The sequence below is a fragment of the Microcaecilia unicolor genome, chromosome 11, assembly GCF_901765095.1.
Source record: "Microcaecilia unicolor chromosome 11, aMicUni1.1, whole genome shotgun sequence".
Taxonomy (NCBI): domain Eukaryota; kingdom Metazoa; phylum Chordata; class Amphibia; order Gymnophiona; family Siphonopidae; genus Microcaecilia; species Microcaecilia unicolor.
Genome location: NC_044041.1, coordinates 162,897,943 through 162,920,101, shown reverse-complemented (window position 1 = coordinate 162,920,101; position 22,159 = coordinate 162,897,943). Strand labels below are relative to the sequence as shown.

General features: G+C 47.3%; 1 protein-coding gene across 1 annotated transcript in view; it reads left to right on the top strand.

Moving 5' to 3' along the window:
• The window catches only part of LOC115481000, a 211,217-nt gene extending 196,504 nt beyond the window's left edge, over positions 1-14,713 (top strand). The window contains exon 10 of the mRNA XM_030219985.1: positions 14,333-14,713. Within this exon, the coding sequence (XP_030075845.1) occupies positions 14,333-14,511 (179 nt within the window). The 3' untranslated portion in view covers positions 14,512-14,713. The remainder of the gene's footprint in view (positions 1-14,332) is intronic.
• Positions 14,714-22,159: the final 7,446 nt, after the last annotated feature.

Here is a 22,159-nt window from a genome sequence, read left to right as displayed (position 1 = left end):
GCTCTGTGTTTGTTTAGACTAGCCAGCTTAGGCACCGTGTGGCTTGTTAGCCTGTGTATAGCTTTGCTAGTGCTCTGTGTTTGTTTCCAGTGCATGACTTGTTAGCTTGGGCACAGCTTTGTTGTTAGCTGGTGTATAGCTTTCAAGTCTCCTGAGTGTGCTCTGTGTATGTTTCTTGTGTATGACTGGTTTGCCTGGGTATAGCGTTTCTGTTAGCCTAGGTACAGTTTATTAGTCATTCTCCGAGGACAAGCAGGCTGCTTGTTCTCACTGATGGGTGACGTCCACGGCAGCCCCTCCAATCGGAATCTTCACTAGCAAAGTCCTTTGCTAGCCCTCGCGCGCCCGCGTGCACCGCGCATGCGCGGCCGTCTTCCCGCCCGAAACCGGCTCGAGCCGGCCAGTCTTCTTTCGTCCGCACTCGGTACGGTTGTGTTTTTCGCCGTGTCGAGCCCCGGAGAGTCGACCTCGCGCGTCCTTTGTCTAATCGACGTGTTTTTTCTTCGGAAAATATTAGAATTCGTTCGGGAAGTGCTCCGGAAGCCCCCTCGGGTTTCGTTTTGCCCCTTCCCATATTTTCAGTCTTTGCCCCGGTAAGTTTTCTTTCGTCGTCGGGGTAGGCCTCTTTTCGGCCTCGGTCGAGATTTTTCTCCCTCAAAGTTTTTGGTGCTCATTTTCGTCATTTCGGATTTTGATTTCGCCGGCGCGATTTTTCCGCCCATGACATCGAAGCCTTCCAGCGGCTTCAAGAAGTGCACCCAGTGCGCCCGGGTTATCTCGCTCACTGACAGGCACGCGTCGTGTCTTCAGTGTCTGGGGGCCGAGCACCGCCCTCAGGCCTGTAGTCTGTGTTCCCTTTTGCAAAGGCGGACTCAGGTAGCGAGATTGGCCCAGTGGAACGTTTTGTTCTCGGGCTCTTCGTCGGCATCGGCACCGGGGGTATCGTGTGCATCGACGTCTTCAGCGTCCAGAGCTTCATCCTCGGCCGCCAGTGCATCGAGTGCATCGAGGCATCAGCCCTCTGCATCGGCGCCGAGACATCGGATAGCTGCATCGACGTCGGTGGTACCGGGACCTCGTCTGCTGATGTCGTCGGACGGTGGTGCATCGTCAGGAGTGCAGGTGAGGGCTGTCCATTCCCCTGCTGGTGGCGGTGAGCCTTCGGGTGGGTCTCCCCCTACCCTGAGGGCTCCTGCGGTACAGCCCCCCCGAGACCGACCTCCTTCGGCCTCGGCCCCGAGGAAGCGACGGCTGGATTCTACGTCCTCCTCGTCGGTACCGGGAAGCTCCAGTGACATGCTTCGTTCCAAGAAATCGAAGAAGCATCGTCACCGGTCCCCTTCCCGTGTCGGTACCGAGAGCTCTGGGTCGCCGAGGGAGTCAGCACCCAGTCGGCATCGGCACCAAGAGGACCGCTCGCCCTCTGTTCAGGAGGTGTCGATGCGCTCCACTCTGGACAGCCCGGAACAGCCTCCATGCCCGGAACAGGTTCTGACGTCAACGCCTGCATCGACTTCCATGCCTTTCTCCGCAGCCGCTCTGAACGAGAGCCTCCGGGCCGTTCTCCCGGAGATCCTGGGAGAGCTGTTGTGCCCTACCCCTCCGGTACCGGTGGTGCTTGCGCCACCGGTACCGTCGAGCGTGGCGCCAGCTGGCCCATCGCCCGAGGTGAGGTCTCCGGCGTCGGTGCCGCGTGCGGTGCCGGCTGCCGTCGCCTCCCAGGAAGGCTCCCCGACTACGTCGGCGGAGGGAGCTTCGCCGATGCGGGCGAGGGAGTCTACCTCTCGACGCCCCCATCATGGATGTGGCTCCACGGAGTCGAGTCGGGCACGGTTGCAGACACAGGTCCGTGAACTTGTGTCTGACACCGAGGGTGAGGCCTCGTGGGAAGAGGAAGAAGACATCAGATATTTCTCTGACGAGGAGTCTGAGGGTCTTCCTTCCGATCCTACTCCCTCTCCTGAAAGACAGCTTTCTCCTCCTGAGAGTCTGTCTTTCGCTTCCTTTGTCCGGGAGATGTCTACGGCCATCCCCTTCCCGGTGGTTGTGGAGGACGAGCCCAGGGCTGAAATGTTTGAGCTCCTGGACTATCCTTCTCCACCTAAGGAAGCGTCCACTGTTCCCTTGCACCATGTCCTAAAAAAGACATTGCTTGCGAACTGGACAAAACCATTAACTAATCCCCACATCCCCAAGAAGATCGAGTCCCAGTACCGGATCCATGGGGACCCAGATCTGATGCGCACTCAGTTGCCTCATGATTCTGGAGTTGTGGATCTGGCCCTAAAGAAGGCTAAGAGTTCTAGGGAGCATGCTTCGGTGCCCCCGGGCAAGGACTCTAGAACCTTAGACTCCTTTGGGAGGAAGGCCTACCATTCTTCTATGCTCGTGGCCAAAATCCAGTCTTACCAGCTCTACACGAGCATACACATGCGGAACAATGTGCGGCAGTTGGCGGGCTTGGTTGATGCTCTTCCCCCCGAGCAGGCCAAGCCTTTTCAGGAGGTGGTCAGGCAGCTGAAGGCGTGCAGAAAATTCCTGGCCAGAGGGGTGTATGACACCTTTGATATTGCGTCCAGGGCCGCTGCTCAAGGTGTGGTGATGCGCAGGCTCTCATGGCTGCGTGCCTCCGACCTGGAGAATAGAATCCAGCAGCGGATTGCGGACTCGCCTTGCCGTGCGGATAACATTTTTGGAGAGAAAGTCGAACAGGTGGTAGAGCAGCTCCACCAGCGGGACACCGCATTCGACAAGTTCTCCCGCCGGCAGCCTTCAGCTTCTACCTCTACAGGTAGACGATTTTTCGGGGGAAGGAAGACTGTTCCCTACTCTTCTGGCAAGCGTAGGTACAATCCTCCTTCTCGACAGCCTGCGGCCCAGGCTAAGCCCCAGCGCGCTCGCTCTCGTCAGCAGCGTGCGACTCAGCAAGGCCCCTCGGCTCCCCAGCAAAAGCAAGGGGCGGGCTTTTGACTGGCTCCAGCAGAGCATAGCCGCCATCCAAGTGTCAGTGCCGGGCGACCTGCCAGTCGGAGGGAGGTTGAAAGCTTTTCACCAAAGGTGGCCTCTCATAACCTCCGATCAGTGGGTTCTCCAAATAGTCCGGCAAGGATACACCCTCAATTTGGCCTCAAAACCTCCAAATTGTCCACCGGGAGCTCAGTCTTACAGCTTCCAGCACAAGCAGGTACTTGCAGAGGAACTCTCCGCCCTTCTCAGCGCCAATGCGGTCGAGCCCGTGCCATCCGGGCAAGAAGGGCTGGGATTCTATTCCAGGTACTTCCTTGTGGAAAAGAAAACAGGGGGGATGCGTCCCATCCTAGACCTAAGGGCCCTGAACAAATATCTGGTCAAAGAAAAGTTCAGGATGCTTTCCCTGGGCACCCTCCTTCCCATGATTCAGGAAAACGATTGGCTATGCTCTCTGGACTTGAAGGATGCCTACACACACATCCCGATACTGCCAGCTCACAGACAGTATCTGCGATTTCAGCTGGGCACACGTCACTTCCAGTACTGTGTGCTACCCTTTGGGCTCGCCTCTGCGCCCAGGGTGTTCACAAAGTGCTTGGCTGTAGTAGCAGCAGCACTTCGCAGGCTGGGGTGCACGTGTTCCCATATCTCGACGATTGGCTGGTGAAGAACACGTCCGAGGCAGGAGCCCTGCAGTCCATGCAGATGACTATTCGCCTCCTGGAGCTACTGGGGTTTGTGATAAATTACCCAAAGTCCCATCTTCTCCCAGCGCAGAGACTCGAATTCATAGGAGCTCTGCTGGATTCTCGGACGGCTCGTGCCTATCTCCCAGAGGCGAGAGCCAACAACTTGTTGTCCCTCGTCTCGCGGGTGCGAGCGTCCCAGCAGATCACAGCTCGGCAGATGTTGAGATTGCTGGGCCACATGGCCTCCACAGTTCATGTGACTCCCATGGCCCGCCTTCACATGAGATCTGCTCAATGGACCCTAGCTTCCCAGTGGTTTCAGGCTGCTGGGGATCTAGAAGACGTGATCCACCTGTCCACGAGTTTTCTCGAATCCCTGTATTGGTGGACGATTTGGTCCAATTTGACTCTGGGACGTCCTTTCCAAATTCCTCAGCCACAAAAAGTGCTGACCACGGATGCGTCTCTCCTGGGATGGGGAGCTCATGTCGATGGGCTTCACACCCAAGGAAGCTGGTCCCTCCAGGAACGCGATCTACAGATCAATCTTCTGGAGTTGCGAGCGATCTGGAACGCTCTGAAGGCTTTCAGAGATCGGCTGTCCCACCAAATTATCCAAATTCAGACAGACAACCAGGTTGCCATGTACTACGTCAACAAGCAGGGGGGCACCGGATCTCGCCCCCTGTGTCAGGAAGCCGTCAGCATGTGGCTCTGGGCTCGCCGTCACGGCATGGTGCTCCAAGCCACATATCTGGCAGGCGTAAACAACAGTCTGGCCGACAGACTGAGCAGGATTATGCAACCTCACGAGTGGTCGCTCAACTCCCGAGTGGTGCGCCAGATCTTCCAAGCGTGGGGCACCCCCTTGGTGGATCTCTTCGCATCTCGAGCCAACCACAAAGTCCCTCAGTTCTGTTCCAGGCTTCAGGCCCACGGCAGACTGGCATCGGATGCCTTCCTCCTGGATTGGGGGGAGGGCCTGCTGTATGCTTATCCTCCCATTCCTCTGGTGGGGAAGACTTTGTTGAAACTCAAGCAAGACCGAGGCACCATGATTCTGATTGCTCCTTTTTGGCCGCGTCAGATCTGGTTCCCTCTTCTTCTGGAGTTATCCTCCGAAGAACCGTGGAGATTGGAGTGTTTTCCGACCCTCATCTCGCAGGACGAAGGGGCTCTTCTGCATCCCAGCCTCCGGTCCCTGGCTCTCACGGCCTGGATGTTGAGAGCGTAGACTTTGCCTCTTTGGGTCTGTCAGAGGGTGTCTCCCGCGTCTTGCTTGCTTCCAGGAAAGATTCCACTAAGAGGAGTTACTTCTTTCTATGGAGGAGGTTTGCCGTCTGGTGTGACAGCAAGGCCCTAGATCCTCGCTCTTGTCCTACACAGACCCTGCTTGAATACCTTCTGCACTTGTCTGAGTCTGGTCTTAAGACCAACTCTGTAAGGGTTCACCTTAGTGCAATCAGTGCATACCATTACCATGTGGAAGGTAAGCCGATCTCAGGACAGCCTTTAGTTGTTCGCTTCATGAGAGGTTTGCTTTTGTCAAAGCCCCCTGTCAAGCCTCCTACAGTGTCATGGGATCTCAATGTCGTTCTCACCCAGCTGATGAAACCTCCTTTTGAGCCTCTGAACTCCTGCCATCTGAAGTACTTGACCTGGAAGGTCATTTTCTTGGTGGCAGTTACTTCAGCTCGTAGAGTCAGTGAGCTTCAGGCCCTGGTAGCCCAGGCCCCTTACACCAAATTTCATCATAACAGAGTAGTCCTCCTCACTCACCCTAAGTTCTTGCCAAAGGTTGTGTCGGAGTTCCATCTGAACCAGTCAATTGTCTTGCCAACATTCTTTCCCCGTCCTCATTCCTGCCCTGCTGAACGTCAGCTGCACACATTGGACTGCAAGAGAGCATTGGCCTTCTACCTGGAGCGGACGCAGCCCAACAGACAGTCCGCCCAGTTGTTTGTTTCTTTTGATCCCAATAGGAGGGGAGTGGCTGTGGGGAAACGCACCATATCCAATTGGCTAGCAGATTGCATTTCCTTCACTTACGCCCAGGCGGGGCTGGCTCTTGAGGGTCATGTCACGGCTCATAATGTTAGAGCCATGGCTGCGTCGGTAGCCCACTTGAAGTCAGCCTCCATTGAAGAAATTTGCAAAGCTGCGACGTGGTCATCTGTCCACACATTCACATCTCATTACTGCCTGCAGCAGGATACCCGACGCGACAGTCGGTTCGGGCAGTCAGTTCTTCAGAACCTGTTTGGGCTTTAGGATCCAACTCCACCCCCCGAGGGCCCTGTTTGTTCTGTTCCAGGCTGCACTCTCAGTTAGTTGGTAAATTTTTTAGGTCAATCTCAGTTATGTCCTCGCCGTTGCGAGGCCCAATTGACCATGGTTGTTGTTTTGAGTGAGCCTGGGGGCTAGGGATACCCCATCAGTGAGAACAAGCAGCCTGCTTGTCCTCGGAGAAAGCGAATGCTACATACCTGTAGAAGGTATTCTCCGAGGACAATAGGCTGATTGTTCTCACAATCCCGCCCGCCTCCCCTTTGGAGTTGAGTCTTCCCTTCTCTTGTTTTGCTACTTATGAGACTGGCCGGCTCGAGCCGGTTTCGGGCGGGAAGACGGCCGCGCATGCGCGGTGCGCGCGGGCGCGCGAGGGCTAGCAAAGGACTTTGCTAGTGAAGATTCCGATTGGAGGGGCTGCCGTGGACGTCACCCATCAGTGAGAACAATCAGCCTGCTGTCCTCAGAGAATACCTTCTACAGGTATGTAGCATTCGCTTTGTGTTTAAACCTGCCAACTGCCAGAACCCGGACAGTCCCTGCCTGTCGGCCTTGCCTGCGCCTAGGTGCCAGGGGGCACTCCTGGATCTTCATTCCTGCTGTCCCTGCTTGCAAGTTCCAGTTCCGGGTTTTCCTGTAAGTCCTACCGGCTGCCAGAACCTGAGGGCTCAACCCTCGGGGAAAGGTGGTCAAGCGTAGGTGAAGCCTAGGTCCAGTGTGTTCCAGTCCAGCGGGTTTCACTCCTGTATGTTCCAGTCCTGTGGGGCCCTCCAGTGTGTTCCAGTCCAGCGGGCTCCACTCCAGTGCGCACCCGTCCGGTGCGTTCCAGTTCCGAGTGTTCCGGTGTAGAACTCCAGTCCGGGGTTCCGGTCCAGTTTTGTCTCATCTCTACCTTGGAGGTGATCTTGCCTGCCACTGCCGCTCCACGGTAGTGGCCCATGGGCTCACGAACCCAGTGCTCCCGGGGAAGAAGCCTGACAGTATGCCAAGGTCCTTGAGCACGCGACAGATTGCGAAGGCCATGAGCCCGGCAAGAACCCCCGCCCAGCTGACCCAGCTGGGGTCCAGCTCCATCATTGTTCTTGATCCTTCTATGACTCTTCGTCAGTATCGTGGGAAACTTTTGTCTCATCCTGTTTTGAAGAAGACCCCTGAAGCGGCAGCTGAGAGAAAACGTGTCCGGTGGCTTGGAATCGCTGAAAACCCAGTTTCAGATATGGACCCTTTCATCACGCTCTCAGAGTATCGCCGCAGCCTTGTCTTGAATCCAGCTTTGTGGGATACTCCTGAAGCTGTCGCTGAGAGAAGACGTCTTGGGAATTCCACGCTCTGGGCCCAGCAGGGGTCCAGTCCCATTCAAGCAGAGCGCCCAGACAAGCCTCTGAATCCAGTCCGAGCAACGCGTTCAGCCAAGCTTCAGAGTCCAGTCCGAGGGACGCTGCTGACCGAGCCTCCGATGCCAGTTCAAGGGGCGCTTCCACTCAAGCCTCAGAGCCTAGTCCAAGGGATGCTCCTAACCGAGTCGCCGACTCCAGTTCAAGTGGCGCTTCCACTCAAGCCTCTGAGTCCAGTCCGAGGGATGCTTCTGACCGAGCCTCCGAGTCCAGTCCAGAGGGCGCTTCGAACCGAGCCTCCTATCTCAGTTCAGGTGGCGCTTCCATTTGAGTCTCTGAGTCCAGTCCGAGGGATGCTTTCTACCGAGTCTCCGATTCCAGTCCAAGCAGCGCTTCAAGCCAAGTCTCTGCGTCCAGTTCAAGTGGCGCTGTCTACTGAGCCTCCTAGTACCAGTTTGGATCCCAGTTCCAACCCCATTTTTGATCTGGATCCGTTTCTGACACTCCAGGATTACCGGGTTGCCCTTTTGTCGGATCCAGCCTTGAAGGATACCCCTGAAGCTGCCGCAGAGAGAAAGCGTGTCTCCTGGCTTGGGTTTGAAGAAAACCCAGTTTCTGCTATTGATCCCTCTACCAAGCTGTTCTTTTACCGCTTCCAACTCCTCTCGGAGCCAACCCTGCGGGATACTCCTGAAGCCCAAGCTGAAAGAAGGTGGCTTCCTGATTTTTCCCGCCAAACTTCTGAGTCCAGTCTGAAGGGCTGTGCCTGCCAAGATGCTGAGTCCGGATTGAGTGGCAGCAGTGGCAGCCGAGATGCTGAGTCTGGAGCGAGTTGCAGTTCCAGTCAAGATGCTGAGTCTGGATCGAGTTGGAGTTCCAGTCAAGATGCTGATTCTGGATCGAGTTGCAGTTCCAGTCAAGACGCTGAGTCTGGATCGAGTTGTAGTTCCAGTCAAGATGCTGAGTCTGGATCGAGTTGCAGTTCCAGTCAAGATGCTGAGTCTGGAGCGAGTGGTAGTTCCAGTCAAGATGCTGAGTCTGGAGCGAGTGGTAGTTCCAGTCAAGATGCTGAGTCTGGAGCGAGTTGCAGTTCCAGTCAAGATGCTGAGTCTGGATCGAGTTGCATTCCCAGCCGGGATGCTGAGTCTACACCGAGTGATGAGTCCATAATGAGTGCTGAGTCTGCACCGAGTGCAGAGCCCAGCCGAGATATTGAGTCCACGACGAGTGCTGAGTCTGCACCGAGTGCAGAGTTCAGCCGAGATGCCGAATCAGAGTCAAGTTACAGTCCCGGACAAGATGCTGAGTCCGGTGAGAGTTGCTGTCCCGGTCAAGATGCTGAGTCCGGGTCAAGTTAGAGTTCCAGGCCCAGGCCGGATGCTGAGTCCAGGTCAAGTTGCAGTCCCGGCCAAGATGCTGAGTCCGGGTCAAGTTGGAGTTCCAGTTCCAGGCAAGATGCTGAGTCCGGGTCAAGTTGCAGTCCCGGTCAAGATGCTGAGTCCGGAGCGAGTTCCAGTGCCAGCCGAGATGCTGAGTCTACGTTGAGTACCGAGTCCAGCCAAGAGGCTGAGTCCGAATTGAGTGGCAGTTCCGGCCAAGAGGCTGAGGCCGGACCAGGTTGCAGTCTCAGGCAAAATGCTGAGTCTACTCCGAGTTCCAATTTCAGCCAAGATGTTGAACTCCTACTGAGTTCCAGCTCCAGCCAAGAAATAAGGTCCAGTCTGAAGTCCAGTTCGAGTTCCTGTCCGGCTTCAGATTCCAGGATGGGTGTGGGCTCTAGCCCAGTTCTGGCTGCTACAGTGGAGTGCCAGGAAGTCAAGGAAGTTGTGGACTCCTTCAGGAGATGGTTCCTGTTGAATAGAACTCCACTTGGTGCATCCAAGACTCTGATCCTGCCTAGCAGCCGTACTAAAGAGCCTCGTGGCGGCCAAAGCCACTCTGGTTTCCAAGTTCCAGATGTACTAGTTACTTCCTGCCCAGCCATCCAGATTTATGTTGTGAAACCCATTGGGAGATTTCATCACAGCTACCCATGGAGACCTAAATTGTCTTTTGAGACCTGGAGCTCCCGTGGGGACACGGGAGCCTTGAGGGGGAGGTGCTGTTATGATTGGGGTCAGAACCCCTCTCAAACTTACCTCTTTCCTGGGGGTCAGCTTCTTAGCTGGCTTCTGTTTCTTTTCTCTGTCCTTTCTGAGCTGGCAGCTTCCAGCAGCATGGTTAATTGTCTCTTCACTGCAGCTGTGGGTGTAGTCTGAGTTGCTCTAACACTCTTTGGGTGTACTGGCTTCAAGTGTTTCACGGTGTTGCATTGATGTGGGTTGGGCCTCTCGGGGTTTGAATGTGTTCTGCCTGGCTCTAGGGAGAGTGACATCATCTGGGAGGGCCTTGATAAGGAAGTGGGTTCTTTCCTTCAGGGCCTTCGCAACGTTTGCTTCTGGCTACTTGCTTTAGGTCCAGGTTAGTTTAGTGCAGTGTGCACTTGTGACTTGTGTGTTTGACTTCCCTGTTTTTCCCTTTTGCTACGGGGTGTAGCACTGCTGTTAGTGCAGTGCTGGAGTTTGGTGCTGGGAGCACCCTTGTTAGTAAGTGTTTAGGAAGCACCTTTTGTTGTTGGGGTATTTGGCTTTCCTGCTTGTTTCCTTGTGCTTACCCCGCTTTTCCTCATGACCTGTGGTTAGCTGCTGTAGCTGGGTGCTTAGGAAGCACCAGGGTGAGAACCCATGTTTAGCTGCTGCAGCTTGGTGCTTAGGAAGTACCAGTGTTAGGTCTGGCATTTGTCTTCCCTTCCTTTTCCCTTGTGGTTTCCCTGCACTTCTGTTAGTGTAGGGCGTAGGGGCACCCCTGTTAGTTTCTGTTAGGAGCACTGCTGTTAGTGGAGGGCTTAGGAGCTTTTCTGTTGGTGCTGGGCTTAGGAACACTTTTGGTCACTTTAGGAGTTAGGTGCACTTCAGTTACAGCTTGTTCTAGTCCTGGTCCCTGTGTCGTCCAGTAAGTCCTGCCGGCTACTCGAACCCATGAGCTCAACTCCTGGGGGGGCTTAGTAGCTAAGTGCAGGTGAAGCTGTGTGGACCAGTCCAGTGTGCTCCAGTCCCGTGTTCCAGTCCTGTGTCCTCCAGTCCGGGGGACCAGTCCAGTGTGCTCCAGTCCAGTGTGTTCCGGTCCGGTGTGTGTTCCAGTCCGGGGGATTGCAGTCCAGTGTTCCAGTCCTGTGTCCTCCAGTCCGGGGGATTCCAGTCCATGTGTTCCGGTTCGCTGGGCAGTGCCTGCAGTCCCTGCCGGTGTGCTTACCCAGTGTTGGTTGGTGGGTTTTGCCTGCTGCTGTCGCTCCTCATCAGCAGCCCAAGGGCTCACGTTTGCTCCAGAGCCCAGCCCCGCGGGCTCTGAACCTGAGAACCTGACACAGGATTTTTTTTTTTATTTCCTCTGCACTGCTTTCCTCAATTGTGAATGCTAAAATTCTTGGTTCTATCATCTCTGATCACTCTGCTGTTTCTATCTATCTCACACCTATACAATCTCTCATCACCAAACCCCCTGGAGATTTCAGACCACTCTATTACAAGATATATCATTTCATGAATATATGAAAAAAAAACATAATTGAATATTTTGATAATAATCTACATTCTGATGTAGAAGTTAATTATTGGTGGATCGCATTCAAGGCTTAGGGGAGCAATAATAATTTCTCAACCGGTAAAAATAAGGAAAGGAAACAACAAATCACATTACTACAGAACTCCATTAAAGTTCTGGAAAATCAACATATATCTAACTGAACTTCCTCAACTTATTCAAAGCTTCTGAAAACTAATTATGAATACAACACTCTACTTTTGCAGGAGGCTCTGTCATATATACACTCTCAAAAATCACTATGTTATGCTGAAAACAACAAATCCAGTCACTTACTCACCCAATACTTGAAATCTAAGCACAATAGATCTAGAATCACCCAAATTATCAATGCAACCAACAACTGATATAGCCATAGCTCAACAATGTCAACATTTTTATAATAACCTATATAGTTCAGAAATTGATTTTTCTCTATCTCTGTTCTAGGATTTCACCAAATGTCTGACTCCACCTAAAATCCCCCAAAATCTTTTAGACTTTCTAGATAAAGCCATCACTGATCAGGAAATTCTTTCTGCCATGAAAGCACTTCCTAAAAACAAATCACCAGGTAATGTGGCTTTAATGTAGAATTCTACTTAGCTTTTTCAGACATTCTTATTCCCAAACTCCTTCAATTATATAACCTCTTCCTTTTGGAAGACTCTCCCAAGGGAACATTCCTGGAATTGACAATTATTGTTATCCCTAAGCCCGACAAAGACCATAGCAAAGTAGAAAATTATAGACCCATTTCCTGTATTAATATTGATAATAAAATTTATGTGAAGATTCTAGCCGCACGACTCCAAACTGTTCTCCCTCATATCATCCATAGAGATCAAAATGGTTTCACTTCTCAATGCCTTCCCCAACATTCCCGCCTATTTTGAAATATCCTGTTGAATGCCTGTCAATTTGATGACTCCTTAATCACTGTTTCTCTAGATGCAAAAAAGGTGTTTGACAGGATAGAATGGCAATATCTCTTTCACTCCTTGAGATGATTAGGCTTAGGGGACAAATTTATACATATGATCTGTCTCCTATATGATAACCCTATGGCCTCCATAACTGAACAGTACTCTCTCTAACCTGTTTCCCCTTAAGAGAGGTACAAAATAGGGCTTCCCCTCTCTTATTCAACATTGCGCTAGAACCATTAGCCATGGCCATTAGACACAATCCCAAGATTGCAGGTGCCTATGTTAGTGCAGAGGTGTTCAAATTATCAATCTACGCAGATGACATTCTCCTATATAGAATCCCTCCAATCCCTTCTGATTAATATAAATTCCTTTTCATTGCTATCCGGTTATAAAATTATCTGGAGTAAATCTGCTGTTATGCCATTATCCCCTCTGGTTCAGAAGCATCACCTATCTTCATTTTCCTTCAAATGGGAACCCAATAGCATTAAATATTTAGGTATATGGAAAAAATGTTGATCACTCCCTGCGGTTAAATTCCAACTCCCTTTTATCTATAGTTACATCCACCCTGGAAAAATGGATCCCATTCTATCTCTTTTAGTGGGGTAGAGCTGAAGCGGTTAAAATGGTTCTCACTCCAAAACTGAATTTTATCTTCAGTATGACTCCCTTTCCTTTCCCCTTCTCACTATACAAAAAAACAGAAAGTAAAATTTCTAAATTCCTATGGCAAAATAAGCCTCCTAGAATTGCCCTTCAGAAGCTCAAAATGAACAAATCCAATGGAGATATTAATCTTCCGGATTTTAAAAACTATTACCTTGCATTTAAAATGTCTTAAGCCATATTTTGGTTTCACAATGGTAAACCTCAAAACCTTCCCAGATGACTTAACTTTGAATGTGGCTTAATATTTCCCTATTCTCTCCATCTACTTCCATCCATGGATAAATTTCCATACTCTTCCAGTCAACGTTTACGTCACAATTTTACTGCTACAATTAACATATTTAAAAAGCTGCTCAAAATAAATAATTTCTCCTCCCCTTCAGAAATTAGTCTCTGGTTTAACTCTTTAATCAAACTACTACTACTACTATTATTTAGCATTTCTATAGCGCTATAAGGCATACGCAGCGCTGCACAAACATAGAAGAAAGACAGTCCCTGCTCAAAGAGCTTACAGATAATTCTGTTTTGAATTGGCCGCTCTGGCAGAAGCATGGTTTGTGGAATCTGTCTCAAATTACATAATGTACTTCTATAAGTTCTGCTGAATCTTTGTTCACCCGGAATGAATTACCTGTATCAGAAGCTAGTTCGTGGCTTGCTTTATCCAATATCTCACATTGTTTAATACATAAGAAGTATGATGGTGATACTTCATCAAACTTTGCATATTAATGTGAACGATATAAATGCTTGCATGAATCTCTCACCAATCCATGCACTATGCTTCAGTAACAATGGGAGTCGAGTTATCAGCCTGGAGACATAGACTGGTCGACCTTTTAATCTAAATCTAATCGGCCAACCCTTTCAGCGGGAATAACCCAATCATCTTTTTATATTTTCCACAAAGCCTATTGGACATCATCTAAATTGGCCAAAGTTACAAGATCTACACTTTCATCATCCTGTTGGTCTTGTTCTGCACCAAATGGGAACTTTAAACATCTTCTCTTTGACTTCACTCATGTTCATACCTATTGGATCCAAATATGGAAAAAAAATAAAACCCATAATTTCTCTCTCACTCCTGGAACATCTTTCCTATGATGTAATCATTCTTCAACTCCTAACCTTCCCATGGAGGAAGATCATCATAGACTCTTTAATACTATGATCACTATTGCCACTCACCTTATAATACTCCATTGGAAAAACAACTCGAAACTTAGTGTTCGCGTATGGTTGAGTCATCTTTGTATCATTAAAAAGCATGAAGAAAAGATGGCATTTAAAACCTGCCAACACTCCAGCTTCAGCAAGACTTGGGCACTTCTTGTGAAATATTTTGCAGCAGTATCTTAGTGTCTCATCATCATATTACAATTGCATTTTGTTATTTCATGCATCTTAATATATACATTTGGTATTGTTCTTGTTCACTAGTTATAGTTTATTCTTTGTAACTCTGCTTTTACTATTGAAAATTCAGTCAAAAAGATTTGAAAAAAAAATTAATGGATAGCTCCCCAGATAAAGCAATCATTTGGATAGCATCTGCTACTATTAGGCCATATTGTAACAAATTATTATCCTTTAAAATGCCAGCAGTCTGAAGCAGAAGCTTTCAGGGAAATATCACAGGCTTGTTGGGCTGAAGCTGTGGAGCTATGGGTATTAAAACTTTGTTGGGCTGAACCTCAGTTATCACCTCTCGGACATGTTATTGTTCTCACTAAGCTCCTGGGATCCAATATTCTTATCTCAGGAACACATACTGTTTCTGTTCTGGTTTTGGAAAATTACAAGTAGTTTGTTTTTTCTTTTGCAGAGTATGCCCCCACTAACGCAGCCCTAAATGCAGCCAAGAGCCTGATCAGCTGTGCTGTCTCCCGGGGATCCGTAAGCTCTGCCTACACTGTGAAGGGACACCGCAATGTAAATCCAACAAGCTGCCCAGGAGATGCACTCTACAACGTCATTAAAACCTGGCCCAGTTTTCGTGCCTAAATCTTGAATAATGTTTTGTTGTGGCCATGATAATATCATTACCTCCTGCAGCACTGCACCCTACTGCGAGAATCATCACCCAGAACCACAACTGGATATATTCAAGAGGAGGATTCCTCAGTGATACCTGGAGATGTACACCTTTCAACCTTTAATCACTTATATTGTTCTTCTTTCTCTGCAATTCATCTTCTAAAATTAATAAATATAGATCTAATGCAAAGCTACTTCAGATCTCATGTATGATAGTTCCTTGATGAGAGCAGGATGGGAAGGAAGTGAAAGGAAATCTGGACTTTTAGCCTGTCTATCTAAGTATGGCTTAAGTTGGTATGCAAACAAACAAACAAGCATATGCACACTCCACACAGAACCAATAGAAAACAAAAGACAGTAGAGATGACAAGAGTGGCTGGAGATCTTTAATGGTAATTCCTCAATATGGCCATGTTTCGGTGATAGGACCTGCGTCAACAAAGAACAGTGAGGGTTCTATGTAAGACATATTTTTTTTTATTTGTACCCCATGCTTTCCCACTCATGGCAGGCTCAATGTGGCTTAGGTACTTATTTGTACCTGGGGCAATGGAGGGTTAAGTGACTTGTCCAGAGTCACAAGGAGCTGCCTGTGTCTGCAGTGGGAATTGAACCCAGTTCCCCAGGACCAAAGTCACCACTCTAACCACTAGGCCATTTGTGGCAACAGTGGTTTATTTGTGACAGTAGTGTTCTTAATTGGTGTGACATTTAAAGGTGAACGGTTGTTGACTCAATCGACAGTGTTTTTTTTAATCTAGTTTCCTTCTGTGAGGAAAACAGACTCCTGACACAGGCCCTATCACTGAAACACAGCTGTGTTGAGTTATATTGAAGAAGACTAACCATTAAAGATCTCCAGCCACTCTCGTCGCCTTTGCTGTCTTTTCTTTCCTTGAGATGGTATGCAGCACTTTTTGAATTCACGTGCAATAAGTTGCTGTCCCATAGAGGTTACAAACATTGGGGGTAATACTTCAACTGGGCACCTTCATTTAGGTGCCCTAAGGCTGCATAGTAGGTGCCTATTTCATAACAGAACCAAGACACCTAGCTTCAATTATAGAATAGTAGTGTAGCTGGATATGTGTGGCTAACATGTAGGCATCCACACTTATAGCAGACATAGAGATGGTATAAGTGTGGACACCCAAATACAGCTGAAAGTGTTCTGTAAGTTACCTGCCCCGCTTGTGTCCCAACCATGCTCCTCCTCATGTACACTCTATTGCAAACACCTGTTATGTAAGTTTAAGTGCATGTTTTGTAGAATAGTGCTTAGGCAAAATTAGCATTTAGACACATATGTCATTCTAAACATTTACGTGAAATGCACATGTAATTGTGAGCACCTAGTTTTATAGAATTGCTCTTTACCTGGGTATCTGAAATAAGAGGAGAAAATGACTTCATCAAGGTTACAAGGAGTATCTATGGTAAATATAGCCTGACTTCCCTGGTCTGTAGCACATTCTTTTTAATTCTTCTGGTGCAGAAGGAGTGATCAGTGGTTAGAGCACAGTCTGTGTATGAAAGTACTTCAGCATTGGTTACTGGCACTGGCTGTGGGTGAATCAAGCCTTTACTTCTCCACAGACTGGACACATCCCATTGCTGTTTCTGAGGGTAAAGCAAACACAGCATGGCATGTTCATATGGTTCATGCAGCTACTAGAGGACCAGATGCCTTCCTCCTGCAGTGTTTTCTGTGTCATTTTCTTAATACTACAAGGGAGCTTTAGCAAGCAAGCTGACTTCTCCATATACATGATCTTCATTATAAGATAAACTCTTTTTCTCTTGACTAACCATAAATCATATTTATTTCCATTGATGAACAAATTGCAGTGTTTTTACATTACATTGCCTAGTGCTTATATTCCACCTACACCAATTTCCAGTTTAATGCAGAATACATATTACAAGAGTACCAGCAATAAAGTCTGGGGAGTACAACCAATAATATTTGTAATAAACCAGCCATTAAAAATAGACTAAGACTGAATCATCGATGTTCATTTTCAAAACAGAAAAACATCCAAAAAGCAGCACAAAGAGGCAGATGGACTTTTTTTGCCAAAACGTCCAAATCGCTATTTTTGAAACCCATTTTAAAGATGTTTTTCTCTGCAGTTTGTATGCAGTGCATCCAAATCACAAGGAGGCATCTTGGGGGGGGGGGGGGGGGGGGGGGGGGGGGGATTTGGGTGCTTGGATGTTTTCCTGCCATATTGGAACAAATCAAAAAACATCCAGGGCTAAATGTTGGATGCTTTGGTCTAACCCTGTTTCAATCACAACTAAGTCACATAAAAGTGCCCTAAATGACCACTGGAGGGATTAAGGGATGACCGCCCCTTACTCGCCCAGTGTTCACTGACCCCCTACCACCACTTCCCCAAAGGATGTGAAAGAAATAGTACATACTACTACTATTTAACATTTCTAAAGCGCTACCAGGGTTACGCAGCGCTGTACAATCTAACAAAGAAGGACAGTCCCTGCTCAAAGGAGTTTACAATACCAGCCTCTATGACAGCTTCAGATGTTATGGCCAGGTTTATTAGAGCAGCAAGCAGGACCATGGAGTAATCAACTGGTCGGTGCAGTACACTGTAGAGAAGAGTAACCTACTCCTCACTGGCCTCCCACTTAACCATCTATCCCCCCTTCAATCCGTTCAGAACTCTGCTGCGCGTCTTATCTTCCGCCTAGACTGATATGCTCATATCACCCCTCTCCTCAAGTCACTTCACTGGCTTCCGATCAGGCACCGCTTACAGTTCAAGCTTCTCCTACTAACCTACAAATGCACTCAATCTGCAGCCCCTCACTACCTCTCTACCCTCATCTCCCCTTACACTCCTACCCGTAACCTCCGCTCACAGGACAAATCCCTCCTCTCAGTGCCCTTCTCCATCACCGCCAACTCCGCCCTTTCTGCCTCGCCTCACCCTATGCTTGGAATAAACACCCTGAGCCCATACGCCAAGGCCCCTCCCTACCCATCTTCAAATCCTTGCTCAAAGCCTACCTCTTCAATGTCGCTTTCGGCACTTAACCATTGTACCTCTATCCAGGAAATCTAGACTGCCTCAATCTTGATTGACTGCACTTTTTGTCCTTTAGATTGTAAGCTTCTTTGAGCAGGGACTGTCCTTCTTTGTTAATTGTACAGCGCTGCGCAACCCTGGTAGCGCTTTAGAAATGTTAAATAGTAGTAGTAGTAGTACTGGGCCCATATCCCACTCTGTTACACTTGAGGTGGAAAGTGAGCCCTCCAAACCCCACCAAAAACCTACTGTACCCACATATAGGTGACACTTTTTTATTCATTACATTAGTCTTGTATTCCGCAATATCCTCTATAGGTTTGTGCAGATCACAAAGCAACAAAACCAGCACATTTAGCTGTGAATATATATCAGTTTGTGTAACATGTTAAACTGCAAGTTAACCCACAGTTTGCTTAAATAACACTGCTTTAAGGGGTCCTTTTACCAAGCTGTGGGAAAAAGGGCCCTGCACTGGCGGTGGGGGGATGTTTTTCCAGCGTGCCAGGGCCCTTTTTACCACAGCAGGTAAAAAGGCCACAGGCACACGTGGCCATGTGGTAACACAACTCTTACAGCATGGCCATGCAACAGGGAGCCCTTACTGCCACCCATTGAGGTGGCGATAGGGGCTCCTGCGCTAACCCAATTACCGCTAGATTACTGCCGCACAAACCATTTCCGGGGGTTTTATATTTACCCCGGAAATGGCATTTGATCAGGGCAGGACTACCGCCGGCAGCCACATTGGGCCGGTGGTAGTCACGAAAGAGCGAGCGGTAAGCCTGCGTTGGGCTTACCGCCACTCTGTAAAAGAGTCTCTAAGTTGCTTGTGAAATAACAGATAATTAGATATCAAGTGAACAGTTACTGGGAGAGAATTCTATAAGGAAGCAGCCGATAAGGAATCGAGGCAGAAAGCCGTCTAAAATGCTTAACCAGCTTAATTGATGGAAACTAAATAAACTTGCCCTCTTAACAACTGTCTGCTCAATAAACAGAAAAAACACCCACCAAATAAGAAAGTACATTCCCCTGCAAAGACCGAAAGACTAATGTACACAATTTAAAATGAGACTGTGCAATAACTGGTAACCAATGTATCTTATGAAAATAAGGTGTGACAGATTCATCCCTTCTCAAAGAAAAGAAAAGATAACCCCAATTTCCAAATTTTGGATTGTTTGTAACCTTTTCGTTATTGATCTTGTACAGCCTATATATATTATGTTACAATAATCTATCTTCTAAATCAACAATGACTGCACTATTAATCAAAAAACAGGGAGTTCAAAAAGCTTTTGTACCGATCTTAACTTTTGAAATAACAGAAAAGAATGCTTCATCACCATATTTACTTGATTAATCATAGTCTATTGACTGTCCACCTCTACTCCTAAAACTCGAGTTAAAAATTCAAATTTAAACTGCACATTTCCAAGAGTAAAATTTTCCTTTCCCAGAAATTTTCCTTTTCCCAGGAAAACTCAGCAAAAAAATGTTAGTTTTTTCCTGATTAAGTTTTAATTGAAAATCTGTTGCCCAGCATTTCATGGCGCAAAAACATTCTTGGATTCTATTTAGAGCATCCTTATATTCTAAGGGAGCTGGCAATAAAATAGTAACATCTGCGTAAATATAAAAAAATGCTTTCAATTGTTCAAGTATTATCCCTAAGGGCTGTATCAAAATATTAAATAATAGCAGCAAAAGGTGAGACCCCTGTGGTACCCCACATTCCAGAACTCAAGCATCCGATAAGATGCCCTACATCTTGACTCTATAATTTCTCTCTTTAAAAAAAAAAAAACCTAAACCAGTTAAGCACTGCACCCGTAAGTCCAATGCTATCCAGCAAATACAGTAAAACAGCATGGTCCAATAAATCAAAGGTGCTCAATAAATCAAATTCAATAATTATTGAATTCCGACCTTGACTCAACAATTGCTTTCCTTGTGCTATCATTGCCCCTAAAATAGTTTCAGTACTATAGGTTTTACAGATTCCTGATTGTGAATAATCCAATAAATTGAATTTAGTTAGGTAATCCTTTAATTGCTCCATAACCCAACCCTCCATAATCTTAATAAACAACGGAATTGACACTACTGTTCTAAATTCATCACCTCCTGTAAACTCCCTTTCGGATCCTTTGGATAACAAACCATAAAAACTAAGGGGAGCAGTTTTCATCAAGCTGGATGGACAAATATCAAGATAACAAATAGATTTAGCATAATGTTTTTAACAAGCGTTTAGTTATATTAGTATCTATACAACTAAATGTACTCCAAATTCTATCGCCTGCAATCTCTACCTCTTTAATCAAATCAGGTATATCTAAAAAGATAAGTTGTGATCTCAACAATAGCACTTTATCCCTAAAAACTGAGGGGTCCTTTTACCAAGCTGCAGGAAAAAAGGGCCCTTCGCTGGTGGAGGAGGCCATTTTTCCCCCCATGCCAGGGTCCTTTTACCGTAGCGGGTAAAAGGACCCCAGGCACACATGGCCATGCGGTAAGAGAACTCTTACCGCATGGCCATGTGACACAGAGCCCTTACTGCCACCCACTAAGGTGGCGATAACGGCTCCCGCACTAGCCCGGCGGTAACCGGGCAACGTGCGGTGATGCCCAATTACTGCCAGATTATCGCCATGCAAGCCATTTCCGAGGGTTTTCTTTTTCCCCCTGAAATGGTGCACTCTCAGGGCAGGACTACTGCTGGTGGCTCCCAAAAGAGCGAGTGGTAAGCCTGTGTTGGGTTTACCACTGCTCTGTAAAAGGACCCCTGAGCTAGTATTTTGGAGGAAGGAAAAAAAAAAAGCTGTGATCCAATCACCAGATCTACATTCAATGTATCCTGTACAATCCTTAAGATCTACTCTATCCCTACCTGTAAGTTTTGAATAGTACTCCTTTCCTTTTGGTAAAGATAGCAAATTTATATTTCTGAATAGCCTGTCTCCAACTCTTCTTATTTTCATCTGTTTGATTTTTTTTTTCTCCAATTTCACTCCAATTTTCTAGCAGTCCATTTGAACAACCTCAACTCACCATCAAACCACTTAGTTAATTCCCCTTTTCTAACTTTTCTCATTTTCAAGGGTGCAATCTCATCCAGCAAGGTTTTACTCAATGTATTCCATTATTCTCTTCCAATTCTCCTGTGAGGATCAATGCATCCGTTCAATTCCAAAACATTTCCTGATCTATCTTTCCCCTAGTAAAACTCGTACAGTTAGAAAAATGAGTATCTCTTATATTCCCAGCCTCCTTCCGTCTAACAATAAACTCAATTAAATAATGATCTCACCATGGAACAGGGTTACTTGTAGTAAATTGAAATTTACAATCCTGAGAATTTAAAAAAGCTAAAAAATCCAGCAAATGCCCCTTCTCATGAGATTTGGTCATATCTGATAATTAAAATCCATACCAATCTAAAACATTTAAAAAATCTATAGTCTTTGAATCATATATATATATATATATGAATCATATATATACGCAGACAACGTAACGATTTACATCCCATTCAAACAGGATCTACAGGAAATCTCCAACGATATTAACCAAAGTCTGCACATCATGCACTCATGGGCGGACGCATTCAAGCCCAAACTCAATACAGAAAAAACCCAGTGCTTAATACTCATTTCTCAACACAATACGAACAAATTCACCACCATAAATACACCAAATCTGACACTCCCTATATCGGACACCCTAAAAATCCTAGGAGTGACTATCGACCATCATCTAACACTTGAGAATCATACGAACAACACAACCAAGATGATGTTCCACTCAATGTGGAAATTAAAAAGAGTAAAACAGTTCTTCCCAATGGCAGTCTTCGGTGACTTGGTACAATCAATGGTGCTCAGCCACCTAGACTACTGTAATGCACTATACGCTGGCTGTAAAGAACAAACAATCAAGAAACTCCAAACAGCCCAGAACACCGCAGCCAGACCTATATTCGGAAAAGCAAAATATGAAAGTGCTAAACCATTACGAGCAAAACTACACTGGCTCCCACTCAAAGAATGCATTACGTTTAAGATTTGTACACTAGTTCATAAAATCATCCATGGAGACGCCCCAGCGTATATGTCAGACCTGATAGACTTACCGACAAGGAACGCCAAAAGATCAGCCCGCACATTCCTCAATCTTCATCTCCCAAGCTGCAAAGGTTTAAAATACAAACTTACATATGCAGCAAACTTCACCTACTTGAGTGCCAAGCTATGGAACGCACTGCCGCACAACATTCGAATATCACTGAAGACCCATCTTTTTTAAAAGTCATACCATATAGAATAACAATTATAAATGTATACATCTCCCACATCTTTACTCAGATCTATTTTTATAATATCTGCTTGCTTTAAACTCTAATACATTATTCAACATCTCTATGTCTTCCCCTTTGCAGGAGCAGCAGAGGCCGTGGTTGTCACCTACACTGCTTGTCTCAGGCATCTGTCACTTCCTTCTCGGCTCTACTGTCCTGTTCGCCTGCCTTTATGAGTCTCAGCAAGTCAAGACCT